This window comes from Carettochelys insculpta, chromosome 1 (assembly GCF_033958435.1).
Source record: "Carettochelys insculpta isolate YL-2023 chromosome 1, ASM3395843v1, whole genome shotgun sequence".
Taxonomy (NCBI): domain Eukaryota; kingdom Metazoa; phylum Chordata; order Testudines; family Carettochelyidae; genus Carettochelys; species Carettochelys insculpta.
In genome coordinates, this window is record NC_134137.1 from 177124143 (window position 1) to 177149426 (window position 25284).

Genomic DNA, 25284 nt, shown 5'->3' on the forward strand with positions numbered 1-25284 from the left:
TCATGCAAAAGAAACTCTAGAAATCCAAGCTACGTCATACTGAGAGGCCACCTGGAACAGTTAATGTCCTCAGCTGCCATGAAAACCTTCCTTCTCTTGGCTGAGCCACGAGATACACATGAACAGATTCAAGATCAAAAGACAAATCATGCTCTCCTACAGGTCAACTTTTTACTGTTTTGCAGATTCATTATATAGTACTATATTTATAGACAATTAAACACCTGTATCTCAGTTAAGAAATTCAAATTTTGTCTCATTCTCAATTTCAGAATACAAATTCTGGTTTTCCTAATAAATGTAAAACTAAAAAAAAACAAAACAAAAAACCTTCCTTTCTTATTCAAACAACACAGCAAACTATCTGTTGAAAACCAGCACTTTTCAAGTCAACTTATTAACCACACTTCCAACACAAAAGAATCTATGTATATTGTCAGAAATAATATATCTTAGAGTCCCCATAAAATTAGTTTTACCAAAAGTTTTGATGTAACCACACAGTCATATTGCAACTCTAATTGCACAAGGTCAAGAACCTACTTTGCTTCATTTATTATTTCATCATGTATCCCATTTTATGGGATATGAGGCTTCGTTACAGTAATGCCCTTCTGCTTAAATAATATGCACAAAGTTTTGAGAATTTCACATAGCAGAAAAAGCATATGAAGCCTGAAAAGGTTTTGAAATATACATATTTTAAATCACACTAGCTTTGGAAAGTCCAATTTAAAAAAAAACAAAAAAACAAAGCACTATCTTGAAGAATGGCTGTATATTGCAAACAGTTGAGGGATACAACATCAACTCTTATGAACCCCTTAAAAAAATCTCAGTCCAATGGTGAGAGTTAAAGCTGAAGTAGTGTTACTATTTCCTTGTTTAAAATAGCTTCAGTTGGATGCTTTTTTTAACAAAGTGATCAAAAATAATTTTGATATTTAAATTAATACACAAGCAATTACACAACACAACTGGAAATCTGCAACTAGGAAACATACAAAATGAAGAATATTCACAAAAAGAGGACTTAAAATAATGCAATATGCTTTCCCAGCACTATGATTGTATGACCATCTATTTAGAGAAAACTGGGAAAGAATCCATTTACACTCATGAAAACCGCTTTCCCACTAGACATTTTAAACTATAATTTCTAAATGCTCATTTCCAAGACATCAAAGGTGCATCAATGATTCGTACTGCTTTTGCAAATATGTTTTATTAAGGTCGTTATGATATAGTTTTGCAGAGGAAGTGGAAAGAAAAATGCAAAGCCAGACTAGAACACTATCAAAACAACAATACAGATCTTTCAATAAGAATTTCAAAACTAGGATCACCTGTATGCATCGTCTTCTTTCAAGTCTCATATCATCCTGTGGGGGTGGGTAGCAGGGGAGAGTCCAGCAGCAAAACCCAGTACTGTAAAATAAAGAAAAACAAGATTAGAAAAAGCGGTAAAAACACAAGATGCAATTACCTTGATAATCCATTTCTAGTAAAGGATAGAAGACTTAAAAATCCTTGAGGACAGAACACCATTTTTGTCATGCATGTGAACTGTGCCTACTACAATGGGGCCTTAGTCACTGGTAATGGCCTCTAAATTCTAGTTTGGGACAATCACATCTTCAAAGAAATAGTACATTTACAGAGAAGGTAGAAATTCTAGCTGTTACTGTATAAAATGCTAAGACCTGAGTTCTATTCCCAATGGTCACTGACAAATCCGACAGTGCCCAACTTTCAGAGATCCTACTCACCCTCCATTTCCCAACTCTTATTCAGCACCACTGAATAATCAGATCCTTAATTTATCGGTGCCTCAGTGAGAATACATACCATCCTTAGTTAGCAATCCTCTTAGATAACATTGGGTGTTAAGAGCTATATAAACCTAAAATTATATTGTAAATCTTTTAAGTCATGTTGAAATTCTGTATGATTTTTACTGAATCATCATTACAGAAAACTCACAGACACCCCAGCACAAGGATGAATCTCTTTCATGTAGTCCATCTTCTTGATCTTGCATGGTAAAAATGATCTAATTCAGCATCATTTCTAAATATTAATTATTCCAACAAAAATAAAAAGCGGAAAGAATCTATGAAGAACCAGACCATATTTATAAGAATGGACAATTTCCTAAATATGCTCATGTATGTGCCTTTACATATGATGTAACCTATGCAAAAATATGAAAGGAATACAGAACTCAAAATTTTGGATAACATTCTTTTGAATTACTAAACTGGATAATTGCCAGAAACATAAGGTAGAAACTTAAGTTTTATTTGTATGTTTATAAATATCCTTGCCAAACCAAAATTACCACTTAATGCATCTTATAAAGTGGACCCCAGCCACGAAAGTTTATGCCCAAATAAATTTCTTAGTCTTTAAGATGACACCGAACTCCTCGTTTTATCTTAGGAAGTGCTTGAATACTAATCTGGTGTTCACAGAGGATTAGCGGTAAACTTTTCTGCCTTAAATTTGAATACCATCCTTGCACATCACAACAATTAACCAGTTTAAGCAATTCAAAAGAATGTAATCTAAAACTCAGACTCACATGGCTATCCTACTTTAATCAGTTTCTTATCAAGAAGACTAAGTCTACTAAACTTTGATCGTAACTTATGCCACCACATTCTGCTTAGTTTCAGGACATGAAACCAAGTTTTTAATCCCTTTATAAATTCTCGGTCTACAAGTGGAAACATGCTCATGTATACCCTACATATGAAGTTCACTTTTCAGTACTTCTTGCAGCAAAAGATTTGTGAAACTTGAAATCATTTAGAGGAATTCAACAAAATCAATTCACATTATGGTTGTGCTCAAGTTCTTAAAGCAGAGAAATGCATCTAATTTTGAAGACTAGATTCAGGTGGCAAACTGGTGAAAGTCTGGTATTGAATTATTTCTTTTCATAAAGACTGGCACATTGTTCACTACCATGAAACTTGACAATGACAACATATCAATGGATTCTAAACCAGTACCATTCACCAAATACAGAAACTCTGAAGTCTTCAGTAATAGCTGAGTGAAGGTGCTTGCCCTGGGTATATCATCAATTATAAAAAGCTAAAAAAAGTAGATGGATGCACTGAAGGAAGAGATAATAGGATCTACAGAAAAATGATAGTCCATGATCTAAAATGCTACGCTCACCTCCAAATGCTACACCATGGCTGTGTCTACACTACAAAAATAACTTCAAAGTTGCTTACTTCAAAGTTGGGTGTCTACACACACCCTACTTCAAAGAAGGGCACTACTCCATTCCTGGAAATGGAGTAAGGACTTCGAAGCTGGGATCCCTACTCCGAAGTTAACTTCAAAGTAAGGGGAAAATGTGCGTAGACTCTCTGCTGGCTACTTCGATGCAGTGCCTAACTTCGAAGTTGGTTCCTAGTGTAGACACACCCCATAAGTCAGCACGATCTTGTGGGTAATGGGCTGCAAAGTAAGAGTTTTAAGTCATACTGCTCAATCTCTCCTCTGTCCTGTAATAAGAAAAAGTAAACTTGATAGAACATCCAGCAAAAATTTAGGGGCTCTCAATCTGCATCTTTCAGAAGTGCCCCAAGTTATACAATAACTGATTTGGTCACATTGGTGAACAGACTGCTTATATACAAGTAGTTATTTATTAATTGCAGACTACTGCAGAACTATTGGACACTTTAAAAAAAGCACATCCCTCTCTGAATCCTGAATGGCTGCATGTCTTTTTATAAGGTGTGTGGCAAAATTCAGCCATGATCAAATTGCCAAAGATATCAGATTAGAAGCGTCTCTCACACACACTGAAATTCTAAAGCAACCCCGAGAGATTAGAACAGAATGGAGCTGCAGGCAATAAAAGGGAGATTCACTAATAAAATGTTAGGTCCTAGGAAAAGGAAATCTAACAGTGATTATGTGGGTGGATGCAACCAAGCAAGAACAATTGCAGTCTAGCATATTTTTGTTTAATATTGTCTCCTAATAAAAGTTTAGAACAGTGTTAAGTTACCAAACACTAATGGGCATCAGGATTAGGATCAGGAGTATCAAAGAACTAGAGTGTATGACTTTCCAAAACACATTTAATCTCTAAAATTCAATAGAGTCAAAATAAAACAAATGCTAGTTTTCAAAGCGGGGAAAGAATATTGTGACTAATAGGTAAGTTTTGGCATAATTTACAAGGGGCACGTGGACTCATCACACACTTTATCAGGTCACTAAGAGAAAACCAACCTTCCTACTTAGGAGAAGTACCATTCAACAATTTCACAGGCTAGCATCTGCTCCAGTATAATGTACTTTCATGAATTAGAAGGAAGAGGAGCTCAAAGGAAGGAATGAAGCTATTGTGGAATAAGATGAGGAAACAAGGAATGGTTAGGAAAGAGGTAAAAGGGAGAAGAACAATGGATCAAGCATGACACTACAAGCAAAAAGTGTTAATTTAAGGAGCTTAATTTGATTTGAAACTGAGACACAAAATATTGGTTACCACAGACAAGAGGTAAATTATCATCAACCCTCTAAAACTAACAAAGAGATAGCCGTATTAGTCTGTATTCTGTCAAAACAAAAAAGCAGTCAAGTAGCACTTTAAAGACTAACAATAAAATTTTTTGGACCTCAGTGCTATATAACTTAGTCTAGACTGGAAATTTAATGAATCTGAAGAAGTGGGTCTGTACCATGAAAGTTCATCACCTAATAAAATCATTTTGTTCGCCTTTAAAGTAATACATGACCGCTGTTTTGTTTTTCCCTAAAACTAACACAGTAAAAGCTTCCATTCAGGCACTTATATCCCAAATTAATTGAGGCTGCTGCTTCCCCTGCGAAGTGAGTGAATAATTTTTATTTGTTTTGGTGAATCAAAGTGACACCAAAGTGACCAAAGTGAACAAAAACTAGTTTCAAATCAACACTGATTTTTTTTTAAAATTTACCTCACCAGGCTGAACTGTTTTGAAAGGGTTCAACTGAAAAAAAAAAAAACTGATTCAACATAAAAAGCCCAAAGGACTCCATTCACAAAATGCTGAAACTTTTAATTTCAACAGTTCTCCAAAACATATACTTGAGTTTTGGTTTTCTGCGAATTTTTGTTGTTGTTGTTGTTGTTGTTTCTTTGGCCAAAACTATTCACCAAATTTAACCTCAATTTGAATAGCTTCAATGACTCCATGGCCTCAAACGCTTTTTTCAGCAAATTTACAATTGACCTAAAAAAAGGTCTCCCACTTCTGTGCTAATTTCCACAACATACAGAGTGCTCCTCTGCCATCCATTCAAAATAGTTGATTGATAAGGACGATGAGTATCATTCCGATTGTGACATTCCCTACTCTAAACTCCTTCGCTATTCCCCTCTCCACCACAGTAAATTCGACTTAGACCTCATTTTTCCTATAAAATATTTACTCAATTTACTTATATTCTGATTAACACAATTCATTCTATACTATTGTAAGACTGTGGTTAATATCATGCTAGCTACCTATTCTTCACAACCACATGCAGAAAATGACAATGTTCTGTAATGTAAACCCATCTACAGTCCTTCCCTCAACCCCATGAATGTTACCAGCTGTCATTTACCTGTTTGTCAGCATCTCTAAACATGATTTGTTCCACCTTGCTCCTTAAACAAAACGAACAAACCCGTCTTCCTTTGAAATCTTTCTCAGAATATACATCTGATGTGACCTCTATTAGAAATCAGGTAACCAAAAACAGGTAGGCTGGCTATTCCTGACTTACATACAATTTTATTTTTTTCCTTGAATTAAAATTATTTGGAAACAGTGTTCCCTGTACACTGTGCGCTTCTGTGGCTCCACAGGGAAGATTCCAATATCATCCAGCTGATTAGCAGAGTACCCTCAGCTAGAATTTTGTTTCTACTGATGGTGCACATTTGCATGTTCCTCAAAGCACACAGAAAAATTTATTTCACACATGGGTGGAAAAGTCCATACATGGATGGCAAAGCTTTGAGGGAACATTGTTTGGAACAATTAAATTACACAATGCTATGTCATCACTTTCACTAACCATAGTCTTTATCACTCCCCAAGACTGAATTTGCCATACAAAAAAGGAACTTATTGCTCTGGGTCTCAAATGAAACTGAGCTTGGGGATACAGTAGCAATACTAATTACATCTGAGCACAATGAGAAACACTTCCCAACTGAGGCCTCTAGGCACTAACATAATTTTAAAATTCCCTACTTCATTGTTTTAAATCTGTAAGTGTAAGAGCTAACAAACTTGATAATTTAAAAACACAGATTTAAATTCTTTAACTCTTTAAATACTAGATTCTCAATTTATTTTTAAAGTACCACATTTTACTAGTAGACAAGACACAAGACTGGGAGCATGCCACAGGTCAGGTACTCCAATTAAGTGCCACAGAAAACATTTTTACTATGCTTTCACTGTTACTCTATATCAAAACATTCCTCAAACTACAAATTTAAATATAGTTTTAAAAGGATCAACAATATTTGCCACACAAACAATTCTGAATGAGCCAAATGGCCTATATGAATTTTTTTAATAATTTTTTTTCTGCTTATCATTACAGATTAACTATCTTTGCTCAATAATGCTACACAAGACACAAAGGAAGCTTTCATAAATGACTGTCTAGCTCAGGGGTTGGCAACAAAAATAGCAAGAAGAGCCATTTTTTTCAAATTTGGTAAAAAGTAAAGAGCCACAATGCATGGGAATACAAGACAGTCCTTAATAAGTAATGTCAAACCACACTTTTTATAACCTCTCTTTTAAGAACAGTACACACACAATGATTTGTAATATGATACGTTTACTGCTGAATGTTCACAAACTTCTTACAAATTCTATTTCGCCACACTTTACACGTGTCTACTTGTACTATCTTCCTGACTTTCACTCCCAAATCCACTTTAATTATGACTATTTTACTTCACGTTTAATTTCAGTTTTCTTTCTTAAAATGTCTGTTGCCCTTCACAGCAGGAATGCTGCAAGCTTCCTTTTCAAAAATCAAGACTTTATTAGCAGCATGATCAAAATACAGATACTATATCATATCCCACAATGCACTGCCCATATTAAAGGGAGAGTTATCAAAAGATTCCAGATCACATACTGTTTGCTATTTGTGGGCCACAAGATATTTTGTTGATGCTGACCGTTCACAAGCTCTGCCCCTAGTTCACTGTTCCTGCCCGTGGAGGAGTCTGGGGAAGGGACCACAAGCACATGCTGGCTGCTCCCTCCCACAACTCCCATGGCCACTGGGAACTGAGGGGGGACGTTATCAGTGAACAGTCAACGTCAGCAAAAAAAAATAAGTCTCACAGCCTGCAATTAGATTACCTTGATGGGCTGAATGCAGCCTTTTGCACTCCTTTATACTATATCTATAGCAGCCTAATCCTGGAGCTACACTTACAGGCTACAGTTACACTACAGCACTCTGTCAACAGAAATCACTGTCAGAAAAGATTTCCTGACAAAACTTCTGTTGACAAGAGTGCAATCACACACAAAAGCCAATCGGGAGAGGGCTCTGCTCTGTCAACAGAGCAGCCAGACTGCTTGGCTGCTCTCTCGACAAAACAGACACCCGGAAACAAAGCAGACAGGGCTGCCCATTGTTGAAGATGCCGTCTGTCAAGAAAGGCACCATGGGGGCATTTACACAGCTGTTTTGTCAACAGAAATCTGTCAACAAAGATGTTACGCCTCAAAGTTTTGAGAGAGAACACTGTGGGGAAAGCGCTGAGTTTTGTCAACACACAATCACCTAAACCCATTTTGTATATAAATGCGCAGCATATTTTGTTGACAAAACTCTCTAGTGTAACTGTAGCAGAATGTTTGTGATTATACAGGCATATTAGATGGAAATCCACCAATTTTTTAAAAAGATACCATATGTAAATTCATTTTGTTTTCCATTTAAAATATTCTATAAATATCAAGGAATACCCATACAAGTTCTATTTACTCTTAGCTTCTAGGACAGGATACAAATACATACATGTGAGAGGACTCTAAATTATACTGCTTACAAGCACCAGTAACAGTAACCTGAAAACACACATCTTTGTATTTAAATGGTAAGATTTTATACTGTATTGTTCAATATATACACATACATTATGATACTATATAGTAATAGAAGATACATATGTGAAAAGTGGCCCAGCTATAATTGCTGTGGGAACGATGTGAAAAATTAATTTGATCTTGTGCTTTTAAAAAGTAGCTATATATTTCACTGATCTCAAAGGTTCCTGGGACAAATGGCATTGACTGCCATGTTTTGGCTTACAATGGAACTAAAAAGATACAATAAAACCTCAGCCATAAAGATGCATTACCAGATTTTTTGCATTATAAAAATAAATGTATTTATTTTGTTTAAAATACCTTTTAAAGGTAATCATTTCCATTCTGTAAAGACCTTAAAAACCTAAAAGGAATGATTCTCAACTAATATTTTAATCACACAAATACAGTGTAAGGTGGTTAAGCTGACTTATTCGGATAAATTTTGCTTTGTACAATACATAGTCTAAGAAATATAAAGAATCAAACATTCATATAAAAACACTACATATATTTTATATTCACGTGTAAACGAATATCTACAACTCTAATTTACACAACCTGATTGCTTGTATACCTGACATGCAGTACATTGAACATTTAATAGCAAATAGCATAGCACTCACACATTTGACTTTTCAAACAGCTTACTTCTAATACAAATGTCTTTAAACGAGTCAATGGCATTTGTTTTTGAAGGCTCAGTGGTTTTGTATTGTGGAATAATTTAAATAGCTGGATATTCCTATTACATTGATCAGCAGTAGAATACCTGAAGTGAATAGGTCATACCTAGGTTTTGAAGTTAACAACCAATGCTGCTGAAATAGTGTCTTTTAGGTTGCTTTGTGCATTTGACAAAACTGTGTGTTGGGTCATTTTAGCAATACTGGAATTAAAACAGGTGAAAATTATTAGCTTTTAAAATAGTTGCATCTTTCAAAAATCTACAGGCTTTGATTAGCCATTTGAAAACTGATCTATTCAACCTTAGCAATTGACTCACAGTTCACACATAACACAATCTTTCCATTTAGTTTTATTTTGTACATGCAAAGCAAGAGTATTTTATTCACATTTCTGAACATGAAATATTTTGTAAATTTATGAATGAACATCAATAAATCAAAAACAACTAGAAGTCCCGTGGCTCCTTATAGTCTAGCAAGTATTTTACTCACTTCATCAGATGCATGAGCGGGGCAGGATTCAGACAAGGGTTTAAAAAGGGAGTCTCAGTCAAGGAGAGGGCCAGAGTTGACAAGGTCTGTTCAGTCACGGAGGATGTGGCCCACTATCAGCAATTAGTGTGGAGTTGCGAACATCAAGAGAGGGGAAATCAAGTTAGTTCAGTCAGGGAGGATGTGACCCATTATCAGTAGCTAATGTGAAGGTGTGAACATTAAGAGCAGAGAAACTGCTTTGTAATGGGCCAACCACTCCCAGTCTCTGTTCAATCCTTGGCTGATGGTGTTAAATTTGCAAATGAATTGCAGGCCTAAGTTGCTCTTTGGAGTTTATTTTTGAAGTCTTTTTTGTTGCAGGACTGCTACTTTTAATGGAGTGGGTCATTCTGTTAATGCTTGAAAGTCTGTGTTTTACTGACAAGGACCTTTAACAATCATATACAGAGAGAGTGCTCAGCATTCTCATTTATATTCAAATTTGACACATTCACACATGGTTTGAACATGGACAGGAATTACCTGGCCCATTATAAGGATTCTTGTACATACTTTGTCTTACCTAACTCTTGACTTCCCCAGCCTACACCTCTCTCCTGCCACCCCTCTGCTCGTCTGATTTGCCAACCTGGATAACAGTTTTTCTGATTTGTCAAACTTGGTAACAATTTTTGGACCTCTGTGCTTTACATATTGAGTCTGTTCTGGAATGGCTATGATCTGAAGAAGTGGGTCTGTCCCACGAAAACTCATCACCTTTTTTCATCATTTTGTTAGTCTTTAAAATGTTACTTGACTGCTTTTTTGTTTTGATAGAATACAGACTAAAGCAGCTACCTCTCTGTCACTATGAGAGACTGAGAGCGCGCGCCCCTGGGCTCTGGGGGACATCCCTGTCCCCTTCCGGTCCCCCATCGTCCCCCTGCCAAGATCTCTGGGAGCCCCCCGTGAGGCTGGCTCCCCCCAGCCAGCAGCAAGGCTGTGCAAGGGTGGGACAGCACAGTCCCTGCTCCCTATCCCACCCCTTGCACCCGATCCTGCTCTCTAAGGGTCCCTCTTGGGTGAGGCACACACCTGCTCCACCTCCACCCCTTCCCCTGTGCAGGGCCTGCAGCCCAAGAGTGCCTTACTTGCATGAGGATGGCCCCAACAGTGGTAGCTGTCAGTGGAGGCCAGCTTCCATAAGGCAATGGCAACTTGCTTCTCCAGGAGGGTAGTGGGCCATATCCAGGTGTCCTGTCTCCAAAGGGCATGGGCAAGCCAGGTGCAGGGCTCCAGGAAGGAGTCCTTTCTCATTCTGAAATTCTGGAGCCACTGCTGGTCATCCCACTGCCCAGCACTATCTGGTCCCACCAGTCAGAATTGGTAGTGTATGTTCAGACCCACCTGAGCACCCAAGTGGTGAGCGCAAGTGGGCCCGTGTGGCAGCCATGGCGTCCTCCTTGAAGTCAATGCCAGGCTCATCCCCCAGAGGAAGAGGAGGGCAGCCAGGATTGCAGTGCCTGTGCAAATACCCCCAGGGGCTGCTCTGGCACTATAGCTATCTGGAAAACGCAAACTCCCACAGAAAATGTGTGAGCCCTGCAGAAGTTATATTGTCCCTCAACAAGGTAGGCAAGTCTCAGCATGAATAGCGAACATGAGTTTGGAGGGTGCCTTTAAGGGAATGCCTGGCCAGGGCTCCCACAAGGGTGTGCCAGCCATAAAACCCTGTGTGAGGGGGATTCCGGGGCCAGTTCTGTAGAGGAAGTGGCCAGGCAGTCTGGCCACTCTCTGTCAATAGAGCAGATCAACAGACCGATCAGCTTTGCTGTCTGGACACGATCTGTTGACAGAAAGTTTGTTGGAAGATATCTTTCAACAGTAATTTCTGTCAACAGATTACTCTAATGTAGCCATAGACCTCCTGTCCAGTCTCAAAACCCTATGTCCACTTAGATTCCAGTTGAGACACTAAAGGAGGGCAAGGTAACATCTGCATACACCCTAATTTTGATCTGACTACAGGTTTCTCAAGGTTTTGTTTTTTTAAAAAAGACTCAGCACCTGCCAGGCTGGAAGGGCCACTTAGGAGACATTTCCAAGGAGAGGGCTGTATCTCCTGGGGTCTTCTTTCCCTTAAGAACACTTATGGTTTCAAGAAGTAGTCAGGACAGAAATGCCCTACCCCAACGCTGATACACAGGTGTTCATCGTCTTCCAGGAAATGCAGTCAGAAAAGCCCTCCAGTGCAGCCTACACATAGAAAAGAGTCCCTAAAACTCAAGCACATACAGCAGTATTCATCACAAGAGAATATACATTGGGGATGTTTAAAAGCACAGCAGCATGATGCAAAGGACTAGCTTCACCAGTAATGACAATATGAATAACAGGGATGCCCATGAACATAGTAAAATAACTGTGTAACCAGTTACAGGAGTCAAATGTGCCACAGTGAGCAGCAAAATATTATGATTCACCAGTTAACCAAATAACCATCCGCTGTAAAACGCAAACTGTGATTTTAGCTCACGATAAATCTGCACAAGTTTATCTCCTCTTCACTCAATGCGGCCCAGGCAAGCCAAAAGGTTGGACACTGATGATCTAAAGCCTAACTAGCAGACGCTAAACAGTTCAAGAAAGAAATGCCAATATTCTATGACAGAAGGGGCTTTTACTTGAAGAGAAGTTAATAGCATTTTGTTAACTGAAGGTTAATCATGGTAACCTGTAAACAAATCTAAGAAAGACTGCAGAAACGCTAGTCTAGGATTGAATTATACTAACTGAAGATTCTGAAACTTCATTACATAGCTAACAATCTTCCCTGTAAGCCGAGGATTTGGGAGGCTACCAAGGAGAGGTTCAAGTGGGCTGTGTCTAGACTGCAGGGTTTTTTCAGCAAAACAACTGTTTTGCTGACAAAACCCACAGAGCATCCAGATTCCCAAGGACATTCTGCCAACAAGTCAATAGAATGCAGAACTTTTGTCAACAGCTGTACCCCACTCACTATGAGGAAGTATGCCACTGTCGACAGAGATCTGTCGACAAAAAATCTGGTCTGGATGCTCCTTGGGCCTCCCATCAATAGAAAGGGCTTCCGGGGCACTGCACAACCCTGTCTGCTGTGCTTCCGGTTGGCCGTTTTGCTGACAGAGCAGCCGGACAGTCCAGCCACTCTCTGTGTAAATAGCAGATCACACATGCGATCTGCTCAGCAGTCTGGTCACAAATCTGTCGACAGAAGTTTTGTCGGAATATAATTTTCCAACAAAAAACTCTGTCGACAGATCACTCTAATCTAGACATAGCCATGATGTTCAGCTGATTAGCAGAATGCTCACTGCAGGAAGCATGTGCTTCCATTTGTGATGGATATCTGCACATGTCTCGGTGTACCCAACCAAATTTATTCCACCCATGAATGGAAAATATTAAAAGGGAACACTGTCTACGACCTCCTTCTGACAACAAAGATCAATACAAGACACCAGAGCAAGGTACTGAACCCTCAGCCAGAAAAAGCCCCACTGTCCCAGGTGGGGAGGCCAAAACCAAGCATGGGGTCTGGACCATGAGCCCTGTCATTCAAGACTGAAGCCATGAGGCTTCAACTTTCTCTGTAAGAGCTGGCGCTCGGGCTTGGGCATCAAGCCCCAGCAAATCTAAGACTGCTCTGGCAGCTTCACTGAAATGGGGTTATGACCAACAGTTTGAGAACCACTGAACTAATTCAACCCAGGTTCATTTGGCATGTAAATCAGCTGTAGAGGTAAACTTGTCATAAAATTTGAACAGTATTAGTCAAGGGGTCAAATCTGGGGTTGTTTGCACCTATTTTACTTTTCACTCAAAGTCCCTCTGGTAGACAGTTCTGAGACTAGCCATCTCCTCTGATGCACAACGTACCTATGGCAGTAGACCATGACATGAGCCACACTGCCAAGAAAAAGGCTCCTGGTGTGATGAAGAATAGTACCCTCTGATGCAAAAGCCCTGAGAACCAGACTTGTCTTAAGAAGATCACTGAGAATTTGATTTCTCGTGGGAGTTGCCAAAATGGTCATTATCAGAGATACTGATGGAGATGCATACAGAAGACTTCTATCCCAAGTAATAGAGAAAATGTCTCTGGGCCACAAAGCCTCTTCTTGGTGCCAAGAGCAGATGACAGACAACTTGTTCAAGCAAGTGGTAAAAAACCTCTAATATCCACTGCTAGAGGGAAACTATTTACTATTATTCTTAAATCCTGAGACCATTCCTGCAGAACTATTGTAGATCGACTCCATCTGTCTATATGCTAGACACAAATATGACAAACACCACCCAATGCTTTATGGAAAATGGGTTAGGAACATAAATATGAATAAGTCACAAAATGCTTTGCACAAAATGCGTCTTGTAACCTAACCTGCTGAATCTGTATATCATACTTTTGTGCATGTATCCTGTGAAGCTGGAGATATGTAGTGTATATCTGTTTATAGCTTAAAATGGGCTAATGAGGGCCATCACTGCTGTCCCAACCCTAATAACTGGATAATCAGCCTTAATACCTATAAATGGCTTTATTTGCCCTGTAGGTCTTGGAGGTGGTTGGTCTACAAAAACATGTGAACATACAACCTGGTACAGGTCTACATTTTAGAATGCAGGGTCCCCCACACAATTCTTTTACCCATCGCCTTAGCATCACACTGCACCAGTAGCCACTGCACCGCATCAGTAGAAATCGCATTAGCAGCCATCTCCTGCAATCATGAGCACTCAGGACAGTGATTTGCCTTGTAGTTCTCAGGCTTGCAAGAAAGTTCCAATGTGGACCCATCAGGAGATTCTATATCTTCTTGCAGTTTGGGGAGACGAATCAGTGGTAAAGAGACTTCCAGTGGCAAAGAGAAATGCAGGCCTGTATGATCACGTCACACAGGATGACTGCCAGAGGTTACTCCCAGGACTCTATGCAATGCCAAGTGAAGATGAAAGAACTCCAGTAGACCTATCATGAACTCCAGGAAGCCAACCAGCAGCCAGGGTCATCTCCACAGACCTGCTGCTATTATGAACAGCTGCACATGCTTCTAGGGGCCAACCCCAACATGGAGCCTGGTATTAATTATGACGCTTGCGAAGGCCCAGGTCAGGAGACATGGGTGATCAAAGAGGAGCTGGGGGCCCAGAAGAAAGAGCCCAATGGAGAGGAGGAATGGGGAAAGGAACAGGGGCCCAAGGAAGTTCTTCCTGACAGCTCAGATCTCTTCACCCTAAAGCTGGAACAGGTCCCCTCGATGCCAGTCTCTGTGCCCCTGGGACCAAGTTGTTCTGCTGAATTTTTTTTTCTAAATGCTATAAGCGGGTTGCAGGTGGGTATAGGAAAAGGTATGGGTAGGGTACAGGTTTTCTATGGATCTGTGCCCCTCAGAAGAGCATGTTAATATTTCTGGAGATGGAGTGTTTCTCTTTTTTGGAGACATCCTTGAAGGCCTCATCCAGGTACTCTTGTATTTTTTGCACAAGGTTTTTAGGCAGGCTTGCCTCATTGCAGCTTCTACGGTAGCATCCCTTACCACACCAGGTCATCAAACAGCAATCTGATGTCTTGGTGCCACACAGCAATTTGGCAAATTTTCCAGGCTTGTGGTCACACAGGATGAGCAGCTGTTTTTTGTCGATATCTGATAGCTTTAGGAGGGTGATGTCATCTTTGGCAACCTAAAGCAGCATGGGAATTTGGATTGGATTTTTTTCCCCCATGCTTCCTGCCCTTTTACATTCCCCTGGGGCGCACTGCCGCGTTACGTGGCTGGCCAGCACTCCGTGTGGGATGTGGGCTGTCCGGGCCTTCTCCCCTCACATGTCCCTTTACCGATGGCGTTTCTTTTGATTTTAGAGGGATCCCTCCCCACCCATGCATCCAGAATTGAACCCCTCCAACTCGCCATGCAGCTGCTGGGCTCCGAGGATCCTGCTGCCACAAACCAGCATGTGCAGCACAAGTGGGTTTGCCCTCCTTTAAATGGCCTTTTTTATCCCTGATGAAGGCTGCTCCAGTGCCCACTAAGAAATGTTTTTCCCCCAACCTGGCAGACGGTACGAAAAACCCCCTCTGCCACACCATTTCTTTTTATTTTGCAGGGAACCCAGCCATCCATGCAGCTGGAACTGAAGCCTTTCCCACCATCCCCTCTCACCACACAGCTGCCAGGCTCTGCAGGCCTTGATCACTGTGGAAGATTGCTCCAGAAATGGCCAAAAAAAGGTTTTCCCCCACCCTACGACACCAGATGGTTTCCCCTGCTTTGCAGCCCTCCCCTTTTCCCCAGAAAGTGGACAAAGCTTACCATGTCCACAACAAAATGTTCTGGATAAATGACGGTAAATGATGGATTGTGCAATGCATGCTTCGAATCCCATCCTTAATAAGCTTTAAGCGGCCTTGCAAAAAGACACTTTCCCTGATAAGAGAGACACAGACCCACTCATTCCATGGGGAAACGCTTTGTCTACCTCAATTTTTACCTTCACTTTACAGCTGCCATCCCCAGCATCCTAAACAGAGTGAGGAAGCAAAAAAGGTGCAAGCAGGATCTGATCTTGCTGCACATGGAGGGATCTAACTCAGAAATAAGGGGGACAACTCAGTGACAGCAAAGTACAGCTCAGTGGCATCATACTATAGCTGAGTGGCAGCAAAAAATCCTTCAGTTCTACCAAGAGCAAGCGGCAAAGCTTGTAATGGCAGTTAGCAACCAAACGGAGGTCCTCTGTTCCATGCTGCAGCTGAAGAGGGACTACCAATGGAACACTGAGGGTTCTGATGATGGTTGCCCCCACGCCAGCGTCACAGTCCCCAAATGCGGGCAGGGAGGGCAAGGACAGCCTGCTGCTCCAGCCCCAGTGGCCACTGCAAAGGGCTATTCCACCACCCTTAACAAGGCTTCTTTTGTTTGCCGTTTAAACCTCTCCTCCCCACAAAATAAACAAACATTCTTTTGAGCTTGGTGTGATTTTTTGGCATGCACAAGAGGTAGGGTACACAAATCATTGCAGGAAACTGGGCAGGTGGAGAGAGTGCTGATAGCACAGGTGTGTGCCGCTAAGCCAAGGTCTGCAGAGGACTGGCAGCAGATGGAACCGGACATGAGGGGATAGATGGCTGAAAGCACAAGTGCCCTTTTATAGGAAAATAACCCTCCCTTGACATCCATTCTACCTCCTACAACTTAGCCCCCTCCCACCAAGTAAAAGCATTCCTTCAGTAAGACATGGTCTTATTTATTGGTTCACATTTGGTGGGGAGCACAAATGGGGCTTGGTTGGTAGCACAACAGAGAGATACGTCACTATCGTGTGTGACAGATCAATCATGAAGCGATGTTTTCAAGCGTCCCTTATTGCTGCTGTCTGCACATGGTTATTGGTGAACGACCATGTAGGTGGCTGCAAGTAAGCCCTGCTGATGACCTCAGCCACAGAATTCCAGATGGACAGGAAAAGCCTCCCACCTGTATTCACAAATGTTGCGCAAAATAACACGCTGTAATCACAGTGGGGAAGGTCCAAATTGGTCAAGAGGCATTCGAACCTCTCTTTTAAACAGCAAAAGGCACATTCCACCACCATTCGGCACCTGCTGAGTCGCTGATTGAAGTTTTCCTTACTGTGGTCCAAGGCTCCTGTGTAGGGCTTCACAAGGCAAAGGAACAAAGGACAAACAGGGTCACCCAATATTAAAACAGGCATCTCCACATTGTCAATCTAGACTTTCCAGTCTGGAAAAAAGTACCCTCCCTGAGCTTTCTTTACATACCAGAATTCAGGAAGATGCGCACATCGTCAACCCTCACGGACCATCCCACGCTGATGTCGGTGAAACTACATTTGTGATATACCAACGCCTGCAAAATCAGGGAGAAGTATTCCTTTCGGTTTATATACTCAGAGGGCAGGTGGACTGGGACCATGATGGGGATACGTGCATGTTATCTATTGCCCCAAAGCAGTTAGGAAACCCCTGGACAGTAAAGCCATCCACTATTGCCTCTACAACTCCCAGGGTCACGGTCTTTCCAAGGAGACGCCAACAGATTGCATGGGCCACTTGCATGACCATGGACCCCTCTGTAGATCTGCCCACACCAAATTGATTTGCCACTGACCAGTAACAGTTGGGCATTACAAACTTCCAGAGAGCAATTGCCACTCCCTTCTGAACCTTTAAGCCAGCCTCATTCTTGTGTTGTTGCACCTCAGTGTAGGGCCAGCACATCACAAAGTTCCATAAAAATGGATTTGCACATGTGAAAATTCTGCAGCAACTGCTGGTCATCCAAAGACTCCAAAACGATGTGACCCCACAAGTGTGTGCTGGTTTCACGAGTCCAAAACCACTGCTCCACTGTCAGCAATACATTCAGGGCAGCCAGCAGTTGTGAGTTCTTGGACCACAGTTGAAAGATCTGCTCTTCAAAACCAAGATCATCATCGTACTGAACCATCACTGCACTTTTTAACAGAAAGCAAAATTGTGCAACAGTCCAGGAAGGTGACACAATGGTGGGTTCAATGACTTGAAAGAACTGGGGATCCATGCTTGCACTAGCACTATGCCATAGAAAATGCTGAAGAATATGGCCTGATCTCTAGTTCGTTTTCACGCTGTTACTGGGTGCTCTGAATTCTGTGCTTTGCATTCTGGGATTCTAACATGGAACACCCAAAAGCAACTAGGCTAAGGCATTGTGGGATAGGTACCCACAGTGCATTGCTCACGCAGTCAAACTTGGATAATGTTTGTGCTAGATCTGTAAAGGACATTAAAAAAAAAAGAAGGAGTTGTACCCCCTCTTCCTTTGGGTTCTTTGTAATTTGGCTTAAAAAGTTTTATTTCCCAAAAAAAGAGCTGAAGAAAGAAGGAACATTTTACTTGTTTTTCACCTTAAAATTTTATGATATTAAATCTGCTCTTCCCAGTTTTTATTAGAGGACTCAAGCAAGAAGGTTTTACCACATCAGTTTTCTCAATAAAAAGTTATTTTCTTAAGTGAGTTTATTATAAGCATTAAAAAATAAAACAGCACAAATGAAAATTATTTCTCCTCTCAGTTTTGACTTCCTTGTATTTAGTATCATAACCCCACTGTTACTGCTCCATTCCAATAGTCTTCCATGACAGACAATTTGGAAATTTTTATTATATAAATTTGTAAAAGCTGGCAGTGGGAAGAAAAAATACCATTCAAGGTTTATTTTAACTTCAGTAGTTTTCAACCTTTTTTCATTTGCAGAAATCTAGATATATGGTTTTTGACCCATGGTTCGCAGACTAATATTTCCAAAGATGTCTCCATTTCTATTTGAAATATGTATTTCAAATAAAAGTGTACACCTCTTTGGAAATCTCAGTGGGTCCAAACCCATACTTCTATGCTATAAAGAAAAGCCACAATACCGTTTTTTTAAAAATTGCGAATTAGGGAGACTGCTGGTCTCCTTCTACAAGACAAGTAACATTAAAACAAGTGTTTTTATCATAGCCTTAATTTTTGAAAAATCTTGTATGAACCTTCAATTCTGCCAAACAAAAAAGCAATTCTTATGAGATTTGGTACATACGGTAAACCTTCAATTTTACAGACCTCGGTGTTTAGAAGTTCCCCGAGGTCCGTAAAGTCAATCTCCCTTCCCCCTCCACCAAAAAAAAAAAAAAAATGTTAAGAGATTTACCAGTGACACGGCCTGGAGGAGCCGCCACCTCTGCCAGAGCTGCCACGCACTACCCTCACTAGGGGGTGGGGCACGTGTATGGGTAGGCTAGACTGGCACTCACATACCATCCCCACCCTTGGTAGACAGAAGGTGTGGTGGCCCCTTCAGCCACGCAGTGTGCAGGGTCCAGCAGCTCCTCCAGCGGCAGCAGCTCTAGTGAGTGGCAGGGCTTTTTTTTTTTTTTTTTTGGGGGGGGGGGGGGGGCTGGGGGAGCAGGTGGGCATTACAGTAAACCTTCAGATTTAACAGACTTTCAGGAATAGCAGCCACCCCACACACACACACACACACACACACACACACACACAAGTCCATTAAATCAAGGGTTTAGTATATAAATCTATGATACAGTATAATTTAAATCGGAAATGTGAGAGATATATGAGTCCAGACGAGGAAGTTACTCACCTTGTGCATTAACAGTGGTTCTTTGAGACACGTCTCCCCATGGGTGCTCCACTCTGGATGCTGGTTACCCCTCACAACAGCACTCAGAGATTCTTCCATAGCCGTGGTTTCCTGCACCACGCACGTGCCTAAGCACCTCCTTGTACTCTCTGGCGTGTGTGTGGCACAGGCTCCTCCATTCCTTCTCTACCTGACAATTAGAGCAGAACCCTCCAAAGCAGGGAAAAGAGAGAAGGAAGAGGTGCACCCACAGCGGGACACATCTCAAAGAACCATTATCACTGCACAAGGTGAGTAACTTCCTCCTCTTCTTCAAGTATTGTCCCCATGGGTGCTCCACTCTGGGTGACTATAAAGCAGTAGTCACAGAACAGAAGTGAGTCTGGAGCACAGTCACTACCACAGTAGACAATACAGCTTGCCCCATTAGGAGAGAAGATGACATGGTACACAAGAGGCAAGAATGGGCAAGGGTGCGGTATGAGGAGGCATAGAGTGGTGAGAGTCCACCCAGTGAGAAAACCACCGCGACTTATAAAGGTAAGACTTGCGCGTCAATCCCATTTGCTGTTGATGAGAATTCTCCTTACTCCCTCAGAGCAAGTGGTTTCGGCATTGTGAGCCATGAAGCCATGTGAGCGTGTAGGTGAAGCTTGAGGGATCAGGATGAAGGAGTGCAGCTGAAGTCCCAAGACAGAAGGTTGTGACAAGGAGGAAACAGAGGACATCCAAAACTACTGACATCCAAAAGATGTAAGAGTGCTAAGTCAGTCTGGGCCAGGCCGGGGCCACTAGAATAATGAGGGCTTGGTCTTGCCTGATCTTGAGTAGCACCTTGTGGAAAAGCGGATTGGGAAGAAACACATACTGACGAGGCACATTCCATGTAATGGTAAAAGGCGTCCCCAAGGGAGTGCCTCCCGAGCCCAGCCCTGAAACAGTGACATCTCCTGTTGTCTCTGGTGATTATGTGAGGATAAACCCACAGTTGAAACACCCAGTTGAGGGCCACCGTGTCGATTTCCCATTCATGATGGTCCATGAATGCACAACTGAGGGCACTGGCCATGACAGCGAGTACTCCAGGGAGATACGTAGCTATGAGATTGATCTGGTATTGGATGCACCACGTCCACAGCCTTATGGCCTCTGCGCTGAGAGACAGTAAACAAACTCCCCCTTGGTGGTTGATGTAATAGATGCAGGTGATGAAGTCGATAAGAATATTGATCTATTTGCCAGCTAGGAACTGCTGGAAATGTTTGCAGGTATAGCAGACATCTCAACCTTCCAACAGATAGATATGAAATGTACCATGTCACAACCAAGGTGCGCTCCCCAGGAGAGAGGTGTCTGCAGTAAGAGTGACTGATGGTGGTGGCTGGTGAAACAGCATGCTGGTAACAACATTGCCCGGACATGTCGACCATTGAAGAGAAGCAAGAACCTATGGAGGAATGGCCACTGACTTGGAAAGTGGCTCCCTCACTAGGGTATAGCAGGGTATGCCATGTCTGACGGCAGTGCATGTGAAGCCTGGTTAGCTTGACCACGTGAGTGGTGGCATCCATGTGACCCAGTAATGGTAGGCAGGTGCATACCTTAGTGGTAAGAAACAGACAGACACGCTGCCTGAATGAGGTAGCACAAAGTGTGAAATCTTCGAACAAGCTGGGAAGCCATGGCCGTGATGGTGTCTGTGTGTGCTCCTATGAATTCCAGAGCTTGAGTAGGATGGATCGTAGACTTCATATACTTGATATGGAAGCCCAAAGGAGATGCGTGATGTGCACTGTGTCGTGCTTCGAGGAGCAACAATCCCTTTATGGCAGTAAGGGAAGATGATGACTCCTTGATGACCAAGATGAGTGGCCACCACTGCCAAGGTTTTGAACACACCTGTGGGTACTGTGGAAAGGCCAAACAAGAGGACCCAATATCGGTAGTGGGAGTGACCCACCACGAAAGGAAGGAAACATCTGTGAGCTAGATGGATGGCAATACGGAAATACCCATCCTGTAAGTTGAGAGCTGAAAGCCAAGTCGTTCTTGTCCAGAGCTGGGATAATGGTAGCAAAAGTCTCCATCTTGAAACGTCTGTAAAGGACGTACTTGTTGAGTTGTCTGAGATCCAAAACCAGTCTCCATCCCCTGCTCTTCTTCTGAGTGAGCAAGTATAAGGAATAGAACCCTCTGCCCCGGAATTCTTCAGAGAGAGGCTCTACCACCCCCAAAATGAAGTGCTGTACCTTCTGGTCGAGAAGATTCTCATGAGAAGAGACCCTAAAGAGGGACGAGATAGTGGGGCAGGTAGGGGGTGCAGAGGCGAAGGGGATGTGGTATATATTTGCCACCAGTTCCAAGACCCACCTGTCTGTGGTAATGGCCTCCCACTGACACAGAAAGGGGCAGAGACGGTGACAGGACAGTTGAATGGTGCCCTGGTGGAAGGACAAACAAATCCTCAAAACTGCTGCTTCAAGGACTAAGTGTGACATGCCACGGGCTGTTGGCTCTGATATGGCCTGCCCAAATGACAGGGCTGTGGTCTGTGCCCTTGATGTTACTGCTGGAATCGGGGCTGATACTGGAACTGGTCCCAAAGGCGTTGGAATGGAGACTACCGGGCCCATTTGGCTGGGAGTGCGTACATCCCTAAGGTACACAGCTTTGTCCTAGAGTCTTTCATGGAATGAAGGACGTCATCAGTTTTGTCAGCAAACAGATGCTGGCAGTCGAATGGGAGGTCTTCAACCTTATACTGGACTTCTTTCAGCACCCCAAAGGAAATAAGCCAGGAGGTATGGCCCATGACTACGGCTGAGGCAGTGACACATGCCGCCGTGTCGGTTATAACCATGGCCAAATGCACAGCCATGCTGGTGATGGTACGGTCCTTTTTAATGATGCTGGACAGTGTCTAGCCCTGATGTAGCACCAAGACAAGTTCCTGAAGTTTAGAATAGTTTTGGCAATTGTAATCCACCAGCATGACCACATAATTGGCAGCGTGGAGGAGAAGGGTGCTGGAGGAATACACTTTCCAGCCCATAATGTCTCATTGGCTATGTCTACACTAGCCCCAAACTTCGAAATGGCCATGTAAATGGCCATTTCCAAGTTTACTAATGAAGCGCTGAAATACATATTCAGAGCCTCATTAGCATGTGGGCGGCCATGGCACTTCGAAATTGACGCGCCTCGCCACCGCGCGGCTCCTTTTCGAAAGGACCCCGCCTACTTCGAAGTCCCCTTATTCCCATCTGCTCATAGGAATAAGGGGACTTCGAAGTAGGTGGGGTGCTTTCGAAAAGGAGCCCCATCGGGACAAGCCGCGTCAATTTCAAAGTGCCGCGGACGCCCGCATGCTAATGAGGCACTGAATATGTATTTCAGTGCTTCATTAGTAAACTTCGAAATGGCCATTTACATGGCTACTTCGAAGTTTGGGGCTAGCGTAGACACGGCCATTCACTGCTATATTTGTCTTGGGGCATGGATTGAAAGGATTTTGTTTTGTTACAGACCGTGTCCACTACTAGGGAATTAGGAGATGGGCAGGCAAACAAGAACTAGATGTCCTTGGGTGCAATAAAGTTATTTCTTGTCTTCCAGTTTGCTGGCAGGGGCAATGGATACCGGGGTTTGCCACAGAGTCATCACTGGGTCCATGATGGCCTCATCCAGAGGTAACACCACTCTAGAGGATGGCAGGGATTGCACCGTACGTAGTAGGCTATACTGCTCCAGCAGGACATCTTGAGTGTCCTTGTCCAAGAACTACGACTGATGGTGTAAAAGGTCCTGGAAAGAATGGGCATTATTAGGGGAAGGGGTGAAAGGTAAAGCACTGCATCATCTGACAACGAGGAGGATGGGTGTAGAGGGGAACCAGCTTGCCCCTCGGAGAAGGGTCCCTCGGTTCTGGAGTGTACTGATGGAGGGAACTGCACTGTGGATGGTTGTGGTGAGGGTGGGTATGGTTCCAACACAGAGGACGGTGCCAACTGAGTATGCTGGTGCAACATCCGTTCCAGCCATGAGGACCACTGTTGTTCTGGCTGGGAGTGATGGTGAGCAAACCATGGTGGAGGCGGTGGACGGTACTGCATGGTGGCTGGAATCAGCAGGGCATCCTGCCAGGGATGCCCTGGGCTAGAATGTTGCAAGGAGAATACACTTGCGCTATCAGACCTGGCACCTGGTGCTGGAGGTCTAGCCTGAGAGGTGAATGATGAGACCAAATGGTGCAAGGTCCCTCCGGGCAGGATGCTGTGGTGTGGAAGACATAGATGACGCATCGTGCTTGTGGTGGTGCCACACCACCTCCCTGGTGTTCAAGAGTGAGTAGGGATATCCACCATGAACTTGCACAAAGTCCTTGACTGCAGGGAGCACAAGTGGTGCCATTTTCTGGTGGGTGCAGCAGGAGGCGCAGACACTGGAGTGGTCTGCTTTGCCTTGGCTGTCGGTGGGCTTGCTGGTGCCGAGGGCATTTCCGGTGCCGCCTGCGCCAACAAAGTTGATGCTACATGCTTATGTTTCAGCATGGAACGTACCCCTTTTTGACAGTGCCAGCAGGGAAGGAGCTGGGGAGCCCAGAACGGTTCTCCCTTCTGGCACAGCCCATACAAATGGCACCGAAGGCCAGGAATAGGCAGGAGAGGGACTGGGACCAGACCTTTTGGAAGGTGGGGGATGTTTGGAGTCCACACCCTTGGCCACAGCCTTAGCTGTTGGCGCATCCGGGGCTAGTGGCTGTAAGGAATTCTCATATAGGAAAGTCTTAAGCCTGTTAGCCCAATCCTTGAGGGCTCTTACCATCAGGCTGGAACAACAAACGCAGGACTGCATTTGGTGGCCTTCTCTAAGGCACTGAATGCAAGACACATGGCCATCAAAGGCGGGCATGGCATCCTTGCAGGTGGCTCACCGCTTAAATCCTGGGGAACCCAGCATGGCGGTGATGCAGCATTAACTCTACTAACTGAGGCTGCATCTACACTACGAGATAAAATTGAATTTAAAGGAGTTAGCTTGATATTAAAACATCACTGTCTTCACTGTAAATTCCATTAGCTCAAATTAGAAAGCCCTACTGCTGATAACAAAATGTCGATATTCCTGGATGGGTATAGCGTCAATTTCAAACTTAAAATTTCAAATAAAACTAATGTGGAGGTGCCATGTCTTTCATTCAAACTTATTAGCCTCCAGAAGTGTTCTGTATGTATCCCACAAAGCTACGTGGTGACCCTCCACATACATCCGCTTCCCTCTCCGCTGCTCTCCATCCAGGTGCACAGGAAGAAGGTCATAGGAACCCTGTGAAATTTTGATTGAATTCAAATTTGAATTTGAATTATGCAGAGCCCAGGCCTGCAAATATAAAGGTCTGGATGCGCAGCTGATGGAACTGGGCAGGGATGCACAGGGCTGATAGCACAGCTGCCCGCCACAAACACCAATGTCTGCAGAGGAGGTGCAGCACAGGGAACCCAGGCAAGTTTGGGGGAGGTCTGAATTCTGTTACTGGCTGCTCTGAATTCTGGGACACTGCTTTGCATTCTGGGATTCCAACATGAAACACTCACAAGCAACTGGGGCTAAGACACTGTGGGACAGGTACCCACAATGCACTGCTCATGCTGTCGAACTTAAATAGTGCAATGGGGATGCAAAAACTCAACACGGAAAAACCATGGGTCAAATTGCAAGAAGGTTTGTGACCACAGATTTGAATTCATAGGAATGCGGTTAAAAAATAAATCTGATTTGTAATAAATTCAATCTCGTAG

General features: G+C 43.0%; 2 protein-coding genes across 4 annotated transcripts in view; one reads left to right on the forward strand and one right to left on the reverse strand.

Annotated features, from left to right (window-relative positions):
- Positions 1 to 25284, reverse strand: part of DYRK1A (dual specificity tyrosine phosphorylation regulated kinase 1A) — a 158635-nt gene that overhangs the window by 117259 nt on the left and 16092 nt on the right. For all 3 annotated transcript variants that reach the window (XM_074996102.1, XM_074996117.1, XM_074996110.1), the window contains one exon: positions 1347 to 1428. In XM_074996102.1, the coding sequence (XP_074852203.1) occupies positions 1347 to 1356 (10 nt within the window). In that variant the 5' untranslated portion in view covers positions 1357 to 1428. The remainder of the gene's footprint in view (positions 1 to 1346; positions 1429 to 25284) is intronic.
- LOC142010645 (uncharacterized) overlaps positions 20376 to 25284 on the forward strand; it is a 72322-nt gene continuing 67413 nt past the window's right edge. Inside the window, exons 1-2 of the mRNA XM_074989080.1 lie at positions 20376 to 20650; positions 21699 to 21796. Coding sequence (XP_074845181.1) covers positions 20376 to 20650; positions 21699 to 21796 — 373 coding nt within the window. The remainder of the gene's footprint in view (positions 20651 to 21698; positions 21797 to 25284) is intronic.